Source organism: Asterias rubens, chromosome 6 (assembly GCF_902459465.1).
Source record: "Asterias rubens chromosome 6, eAstRub1.3, whole genome shotgun sequence".
In the NCBI taxonomy this organism is placed as follows: domain Eukaryota; kingdom Metazoa; phylum Echinodermata; class Asteroidea; order Forcipulatida; family Asteriidae; genus Asterias; species Asterias rubens.
This window is the reverse complement of record NC_047067.1, coordinates 1,891,157-1,900,897: the sequence shown is the minus strand read 5'-3', so window position 1 is coordinate 1,900,897 and position 9,741 is coordinate 1,891,157. Positions and strand designations below refer to the sequence as shown.

Genomic DNA, 9,741 nt, shown 5'->3' with positions numbered 1-9,741 from the left:
TTGACTTCAAACTCCAGTCTCTGTAGTGTCATGGTAGAGGAAAGATACTTGTATTCACTTGCATCTAAATAATGTGAAAGACAAATTACTAGCTTAGAGGTCATTAATGTACTAACCTCTGAGACAAGTTTCTTGACAAAGGGATGGATATAGGAATTTGAAAACAGAACTTGTATTAGGCATGATTTTTTTAATTTTATTTACCCGGGGTCGATTTCACAAAGAGTTAGGACTAGTCCTAACCGTTAGGACTGGTCCTAAGAGATATTAAAAACGTATGGCAAGTCCTAAGTTAGGAAGAGTAACTCATAATAACTCGAGATAAGACTAGTTAAGACTAGTCTTAACTCTTTGTGAAATCCACCCCAGGTCTCAAAGGTTAGTATACTTATGTACTAACCTCCAGGACCTGTTTCTTAACATGGGGATGGATAAATTTTTTTAATTACCAGGTCTCAGAGGTTAGTATTATGTACTTGCATCCAGAACTTGTTTCTTGACATAGGGATGTCGTAGGAAATTGAAAACAGAACTTGTCCTACATAATAAGACCTAATTGCATAGAGGTGCTTTAAGCACAAAATCAGCTAAGCATAACAATGCTAACCAGAATAAAATTTACATGCCACATGCACAGTTTGCAATTGGTATCCTGCTAAATTTTTTGCTAAGCAGAAATTGGTTAAGCGATATTTTCTGCTTAACCAGCTGTACACAGTTGGACCCTGATCACTTATCAAATGACATCATGTTGACAAAAGAAGTCACAGAGCCTGGGCTTTCTGCCTGCGGGTACGGTTTGTACACAGTTCAGTGGAAGAAAGCAAAGTCTTTTATTTTATGGTTTGCAGCTTACGTTTTTTAATGTTTTGTTTTGTAGTCAACTTTTCTTGTTTGTTTTGTTGACGAGAGAGGCACTAAACTAATTTGGTTCAGCTATTATGTTTTTGTTGACAATACTTTACTTAAGCTGAATATTGTGATAACAATTATTTACCTGGTACTCTAGATTGCACAAGGTCATTCTCTGTAAACAAAGTGATGTTGTCTATAAATTCGTCAACTAAGTACACATGACAGGCCATTGGAAGTCATGTTATTGACAAGATGTTGATTTATGTCAGTGGAGGTAATGCCTCACGAAGTGGAAGTTACATGGTCGTACAGATGTCAAAATATGTCAAATACCATAAGTACAGCGTAATTGTAGGCAGATCAAGAAAAAGGGCATTTAGAAGTAAATTAAGAAGTGTGCATGCAAGTTGATTACAGACTTGCGTGTACATTTCTCTTTGGTTTAAAACGCTATAAGTCAATGTTTTTAGATGACTCCTGACAATCGTTGGTGTTAATTGCCTTCCCGATGGCATGTGCAGCCTAATTAGTTTGTAGGGCATGGGTTGTTCGAATGAGACTCGATGATTCCATTCAAAGCCGGGGAGTAATAACCGTTTCGAAAAGACCCTCGAGACCACGCACCGGTAACTTGCTATAGCGCCCTCTGTTTTGAAAATAAACTTTTTAAAGTTTTTACCGGGCAAGAAGACAATATTTCAGAACGTGAAGAGTGCGGGCAAAAGGGATATTAAAAGCTGTAAAGCGCAAACATGCCGTTTTAATCTAACAGGGTGCATTACATTTATACCAAGTGTGGTGGATCATTTTAATGCATTCAATTTGCGTTGCAAAATTTAGAGTAAATTCTTTGTTGTTACATTATAGTCTCGATGTTAGAATCATAAAGCAACATTTATAAAACTCTAAAGCAACATTTATTGGGTCATTTAACTAAAATTTAAAGCAATCGCACAACATCGTTAAAAGGCCCACACTTCTTGTATCACAACTTATATATAAAATACCAAACCTGTGAAAATTTAGGCTCAATCGGTCATCGGAGTCGGGAGAAAATAACGGGAAAACCCACCCTTGTTTTCGCACGTTTCGCCGTGTCATGACATTGTGTTTTAAATAAATCCGTTATTCTCGATATCGAGAATTGATAATTGCTTTATTGTTTTCTCAATAAGTAAAGCATGTCATGGAATAATATTTCAGGGGAAGTCTTTCACCATTACCTTCTGTAAGTTATTTGTGTAAATCTGTGAAATTTTAATTTTTTGTTCTGTTCCGAATGACTCGTAGTTTTACATGAATGAACCTTTTTCAATAATTCTCAAAAAGTTTAGGTCTAGAGTCGACACACTAAGTGATAAATATATTGAACACCACGTGTTAAGGAGTTTCGTTGACTTTGTCGAGACTTTGCTCACTTGCTGCGGCTGAAACTCGACGGTCTCGCTGATTTCTAGTTAATGTTTCAAACATAGTGGTGTTATTTTGTGAACATCATGACCGATATATTTCACTGAAATGGGAAGTTCGAAGCCAGCTATTGGTACAAACACGAATGGGGTTCGAACCCAGTCCCATCGGGCTTTTCATTGGTCCGTCTTTATCCGCTTGAAAAAAGGGACATAATTATAGGATTTTGTCAAAACTCCCCTTTGTTTACAATCCTGGTTCACATTGTTCCCAGAATAACACACTCTGAATTTTGAAACAAGTGTCAAGTGTGTGTATACTGTTCGAATCCGCTGGCAGTATTGAAAATGTCTGACCACCGATGTTGTTGCTGCAAGCTGCTTGCTGACGAAAGCCGCAGCATCAAAAACCGTTACATTCAATGATAAAAAAGCCTTATGAATGCTTTCACGAAAGACGCAATATAACTAAAAAGAAACCAGTTACATTGTGCTTGAAGAGTGTGCTCATTCTGCCATGAATGCTCGATGGGTTCCTAAAGACTGGACACTGCATCAACATCTCTAAATAGTTACATTCTTCCACTGCGACAGCCAGACACTTATTTGTTTCTTTATCACCAATGTTAATTGACATTAAAGGCAGTAGACACTATTGGTAATTGTCAAATACTAGCCTTCACAGTTGGTGTATCTCAACATATGCATAAAACAACAAACATGTGAAAATTTGAGCTCAATCGGTCGTCGAAGTTGCGAGATAATAATGAAAGAAAAAAACACCCTTGTCACATGAAGTTGTGGGCGTTTAGATGGTTGATTTCGAGACCTCAAGTTCTAAACTTGAGGTCTCGAAATCAAATTCGTGTAAAATGACTTCTTTCACGAAAACTATGGCACTTCAGAGGGAGCCGTTTTATACCATCAACCTCTCCCCATTACTCGTCACCAAGAAAGGTTTAATGCTAATAATTATTTTGAGTAATTACCAATAGTGTCCACTGCCTTTAATTGACATTAAGATAAAGCTGATGTTTTCTTCGCTGATAAACCCACACTGTGTCCTCATCTCTATACACGTTGGAAGGTCATCTACCACATTCCGCATCGTCGACAAGAAACGTCTTAGATTTCTCCTTGAACTTGGGGCAGCGAGATGAATGAGGGGTGCACGAGAGGGGAGGCTGAGTAGAGAAAATGACTGACTGGATAATGAATTATTGCATCGTCAGAACACAATCATTCAGATGTATCGGAAAGAATATTACTGTGCATTAAAGGCACTGAACACCTTTGGTAATAATTGTCAAAGACCAGTATTCTCACTTGGTGTATCCCAAATATTTGTGATGCGTAAAATAAAGAAGTATGTGATAAACTGAACTCAATTGGTCATCGAAGTTACACCAAGAACAAACACCAATGTGTTGCACAAACTTGTGTGCTTTCATGGTTATTAACAAAGCGAAGGGGGAAAACAACACCGAAAACCTATCCCTAGTGATAGATCAATAATGATAACGTTTGAATAAATTAATTTCAAACTTTTGATTTATCAGTAAAATGCAGTGTTGTTTTAATAAACTGCCCATCTTTCTTCAAATAAGACGAAAACATAAAAGTATGAAAACAAAGCAAACATCTTACTCCCCTTTTTGTCGATTGACGAAATAAACTACAAAATAGAATTCACACATTGTTTATTATTAGACATCTGGAGTTACAGAAAAGAAGGGACAGTTTGTTGACCTGATATTTACCATCTTCACCTCAGGTTAAATTGGTGGGGGGGGGGGGGTGTCAAACTCATGTGCAAGGTGACGTCACAGTGAACCAGGGTTTTTATTTTAAGACCAATGTTGATGATGTCAGTGTTGTGCCATGCAATAAAATGTTGATTGACACCCACTGTGATTAAAGGCAAGCTATTTATGTGACATTGGTTCTATTTTAAGACTTGAAAAACAACCACAAAGTATTTTTTGACTATGTTACCTTTTAAGACATAGGGCATTCAGGCCTATTATTTATTGTTTGACACATAAGGCTAAAAAAATGATGTGACATGTGGGTTTTCAAACACGGAGTCAATAAGTATTAAACACTTATGTTTGTTTGACAAAAACGAAAGCAAAAGATTACATAATTTCCAAACTGCAGTAAAGCTTTGAGGGGACAAAATTGCTAATGCATTGTTTGGTAACGAAATAATGCAGGATAAAAACATGAGCAGAAAAATAGCAATGGTTTAAAAATGCACAACAGTAAAAAAAGAAGCAAAAATCTAGTAAAAAATTGCATTACAAACAAGTAGGCCTTGCCATCCTAAGTAAGATCCCAATTTTCATTGTTTATTTTAATTATTTGAACAATATAATAATTATAACAAGCAGAGGCCGTCCAAGGAAAGGCAAAAGTACAACAAAAAGTCATTAAAAAAAACCTTGTATACAACAAGGACAACGCCTAGCCGGATGTATTATATTATGGGAGAATTTTGACGAAATGAATGTCAGTGAACTGAATGAACAAATTGCATCATTGAATTCTGCATTCTTGTTGAACCGTCATCTAGGAATGTGCGAGTATTGTGCCGAAAAAGTAAACATTGCAACAAAAGAGTCCACATTCCATTCAAATTTGGTATGCAATTAGACCCGGACTGCAAATTTGAATATATTTTTTTATAAAATGGAATTTTCAAAAGGTAATCAAAACATCATGCTGATATCGTTCTTTGGCATGGCAACTGTGGAGAAAATACAAATAATGACACTTATTTTCAGAAGATTTTCAGGTAACTTCCCAGGGATTAAAATACGGTTTTACATGGGCGCACCGAAGTGGAAAAACTAAGACCGAACAGCATGCACTATGCGCAGTCACACGGCATGCAAATAATACAATAAACTTGGTAGATAATGTGTGTCTGAAAAGGTGCCAGGCGAGGACACTTTTCCCCCACAAGACTACCGTAATTTCCTGTTATGAACACTGAGTAATCTCCAAGTTTGTACCCCGGACATTCGCTGATGATAAATCACCTTAAATCTTCTAAAGAAAATAGTGATTTTTAATTTTTCATTTTGGGGGTAAAATCGACGGGTGATATCGGGTGGGCGAGGACTTAGCGCCCCGTGGAAACTTGACTACCGAATGTATACTGTGGGTGGTACAGTCATTGGTCTTGCTGTGTGTGTATACATTGTGTACGTAGTACGTGTATGTAGTACGCAGTAGTAACGCTGCAACTTTAGAACTCTGTGCAGTTTGCTGCCACAAACTTTAGGACAAAATGGCGGATTACAAGGCAAGAAGGCGTGATCATCGGGACAGAGGTAGACTCAGTCCTGGCGACAACAACGGAGAGGCAGATAGTTTAGACTCTTCTGGAACACCTTCCAAGCTGGATATTTCAGGGGAGAGTCGTGTTGCGGCAAGACGGAGGGAGAGGGAACGGGCAGCCGCCGCTTCAGACTCGGCTGGCGATGGGGACGAAAGCCGCGGAGCCTCCGGTGGGTCCAGCAGCCGTAAAGCTAAAGACAAAAAAGGCACGGACTCGGCGAAAGGGGGAAGGTTTGCTCACAGAAAAATGAGGGAAAAGAGACGAGGAACTGGAGTTGTTGTTCTTGAGGTAGGTCTAAAAACAATTAATTAGTGAAGTAGAATAAAGAAATACAAATAATAAATAAATAACAAGTGAATAAAATTACTAATTAATTAGATAATAATAGTATAATTACACCCGGAAAATATTATAAAACTTTACTAAATAGATATCAAATTAAATGTGATAAAATAATACTCTTACATCAATTACAAAACTTGGTAATCCTAGTTTGGAGTAGAATTCAATATTTTACTCACTTACCATGCATACAGCTTTTTGAATTGTTTTATAAATGATTTCCCTTAGTAGGACAAAAGTAAGCTGCCTCTAAGGGTTTAAATAGCGTATAGGATAATGCTATCAATCAATCATGGTACGATTTAACAACTTTTGTTCAATCTCTAGAAAAACTAAAATTTTGTATACTCTATTAATCACCTGTATTTATTAAATGATTCCTGTAGCCCCCCCCCCCCCCGCCAACTCTGCTTGAGGTTTACTTGATATATATATTTTATGACATTTCAATTTTGTTAACTAATTTTTAGTGATGACAGCAGGATGTTTTAGTCACATTTTAAAACCAGGAACAAACATGAGCATGTCCAAATCTGCTCTGAACATGGTGTCATGATTTCCAAGCCCCCCCTCCCCCCCCCCCCAATTGAAGCAGGTTTTTTTAATTCAAGAATCAAAACAGTGTGTCAAGTGACACACAGTAACCCATCTGTCTAACTTACATTTATTTCGGGTCTGGGTGCTGTTAAGGTGCTATTTAGATGATCTTCCTGTCAGGAACTCAGCAAATCTCCCACATGCAAGGGGGTGCTAGTTGTGGGGGGGGGGGGGGGGGGGGGCGCTGGGGGAGTGTCTGGAGAGGTAACATTGCAAGATATTTGACTCTCTTTTGATGTTGGCATTAAAGGAAGGTCACATGGATCCTGGTCTTCCTTTCTTTTAAGTGGTTTAGAGAAAGAATGTTTTGGAAGTTGTTTTTCTACTTCCTGATTGTGAGTCATCAGTGCAAGGTTTACTGACTGAGGGTGACATCCAATGGTACATTCACTGACGGCAGGGGGTGACCACTTCTAGAAACTATAAGGCTCCCCGGGGGAGCCTTATATAGTTTCTAGAAGTAGGGGGTGACGACTTTGGGTTCAACAGTTCCAACCTGACAGGCCAGATACTTCATGAAGGCAACGATGGTGATTGCCTCCGTGCCCCTGGCCACTGCCTTGGTGCCCTTCAAATGTTGAACATTAGAAATTTACAATTTCCCTCATAGCGTGCCCTTTACCAAGGAGAAAATGCTCTGGTGCCCAAGTCCTTTTAAAAACGAAGCATATAGGCCCTGCAACCACCTCAACAAAGTTTCATGCGCCTCAAGGTTTAGGCCAGAGTTTGGTATTAGGGTGTCCAAGTTTGCTGGGAATTGCTTGGATGTCCAGACAGTGCAGCCACCCCCTCTGGCTAACACCATGCTGACTCAAACTTGTCAGATTCCGACTTTATCACCATTTGTTTGATATTTGTTTTTTTCTGTCATTCAAATACAATAATTGAAGGCATCATATGAAGTGTGACCCTTTTTGAAGTATGAAATATTATTGGATTTAACAGAGAATGTTAGCCTTGAGGTTTAGGAAAACTCTGCAAGGGTCAAAATGTCAGGCCATTAGCAAATTGTTTTGCATTTATAATTTATTAATAGCCCTATAGACTCTTTCAGTTAGTGAGTAGTTTGCAAAAGCTCAAAGAAACATATTTTTTTAAAGGATTTGGGTACTTTTTCTAAATGTCCATAGATTAACATTAAACTTACAGGGTTTGAAGATAATGATAGTAGAAAGCTTCCCTTCAAATATTACTTACTGAGGTGCTGTAGTGTTTGAGAAATAAGTAAAACAATGTCATGAAAATATGTTTGTAAAATGATTGAAATAATTTTCATCTCATGAGACGAAAATATTTTCATGACATTGTTTTACTCATTTCCCAAAAACCACAGCACCTCAGCACGTAATATTTTCAGGGAAGCTTTCTACTATCATTATCTCCAAACTGTGTAAGTTTAGTGTAAATTTGTGGACATTGTGTTTTTTGTCCTACAAAAGTTACATAGACCCTTTAAGTCCACACAGCACAGACTTTTAAAAAGCTCATTCAATATTCAAGAGACATTGTAGATTTTTTTAGTAGAATCCCAGACAATATTAATGTTGACAGCTTCCGACAATTTGCAGTTTTGCTGATCAGAATAGTTACTGCACTCCAACAAATGATCAATTATGTTTCCAAACTGAGACTTAAAGAGATGTATAGTCTGGCACTCATTTCATTATTTGAATCAGTATTGGTTGGTTGCAATTACAGACAGGAGACCTAACAAATATGTCTCCAGCCTGTTAAAGTTGCACCTAGTAATACAGTGTGTTCCCCATCGACAGTGTGTTTCCAACCCCATTGTTAAGAGAAGGACAAAACATTTGTAAAGACTACATGAAGTGTCCTGGCCATGTTGATAGGAAGCTCGAGTCATCATAAAAGGTTGTAGAGGCCATACCTTGCCTTCCGTCATTCATCAAGTATTTTACAGTACATGGCTTTATGTGTGTAGTGCGGTGTAACACTGAACATGGTGTAATTTGTCTCTTAGTAAGTAGTGGAGTGACCTGATCTGCAGACCTAGGGACAGTAGGCCGAACATTTGACTTCCCTACAAATATTTGGAGTAGTTCTTCCAATATCTTGATAATGTTATATTTTCATGTAAACTCAACTTAGTTTTACTATGATGGCCATTTCCAGACAGCAGTTATTAGACTCATTCGTGTCCAACCCGGTTCGGTTAGGTTTTCAGAGCGTTCAGACACAGAAAGTTAAACCTGAATGAGTTTTAAAACTGCCTTAAAACCTACTGTAGTGCTGTTTATGAACGTCCTCATATAGCTTGCTAATGACTTGCCGAACTGCTAATCAACCAAAAGGACCTACTGTATAAATGCAAAATATATTTAATGGCTTGATGCTTCGACCGAGTCTTTTTCAAATTCAAAAAGGCTTTTGACTTGTCTGTCATACTCTTGCCTAATGTCATAGAGCTGCTATGCACACAAATTTGCTTAGCATGAAATTTTGCCTTGATAAAAACAGGATTACCCGACCAAATTTCTATGTGATTTTCGGGATGAAGCAAACAACAGCTGAATACCAGTAACAAGCAATATATATAAATTTCATGCTAAGCAAATTGTCGTGCTTAGCAGCTCTATCTAAGCTTTATTTCACTTGCGACTCTTGACTATGGGGATGTCCAATGTGACAGAATTCTGCTGTTCATTATATTTTTTTGTTTACCACAATTCCACACTCAAGACAAAATTGACAGGCCTGCGGTAGGCTAGTGCCGTAAAATAAATAAATGAAGAACATAAACAAATGTGTAAACTTAATGTCATACAGTTTGCATTTTTGAATGATTAATTTGGTGACAATCTTTATAAATATTAAAACATTTTCAAATGGGTTCATTGACCAATAAACACTGAAAATATTGCACAACCCAAATAATTGTACAGTGTACGTCCAATGTATGCATAAAATTGTTGTTGTCATTTGAAAACTTGACCACAATCTATCATCAGAATTTAAGATGACCAGCCTAATACACACTTTGTTTTCCAGCGCCTCTTTTCTGTGCTGACTGTATACCAGCATGCCAAGAGTGTATTGTTACAAAGTGCAGACAAATTTTTTCCTTTAGTTTTCTGTTTATTAAGTTCTTACACAGGGCTGCCAGTTCATCCCACAGCAGCCTATGGACTGCTTTGAATAAACAGAACCTCAATGCCCTCACAAAAGATAAAG

The 9,741-nt window shown here is 37.7% G+C and overlaps 1 protein-coding gene across 3 annotated transcripts in view; it reads left to right on the top strand.

Moving 5' to 3' along the window:
* The first annotated feature begins 5,201 nt into the window (after positions 1-5,201).
* LOC117291627 (PRKC apoptosis WT1 regulator protein-like) overlaps positions 5,202-9,741 on the top strand; it is a 32,249-nt gene continuing 27,709 nt past the window's right edge. For all 3 annotated transcript variants that reach the window (XM_033773462.1, XM_033773460.1, XM_033773461.1), the window contains exon 1: positions 5,202-5,898. In XM_033773462.1, the coding sequence (XP_033629353.1) occupies positions 5,560-5,898 (339 nt within the window). In that variant the 5' untranslated portion in view covers positions 5,202-5,559. The remainder of the gene's footprint in view (positions 5,899-9,741) is intronic.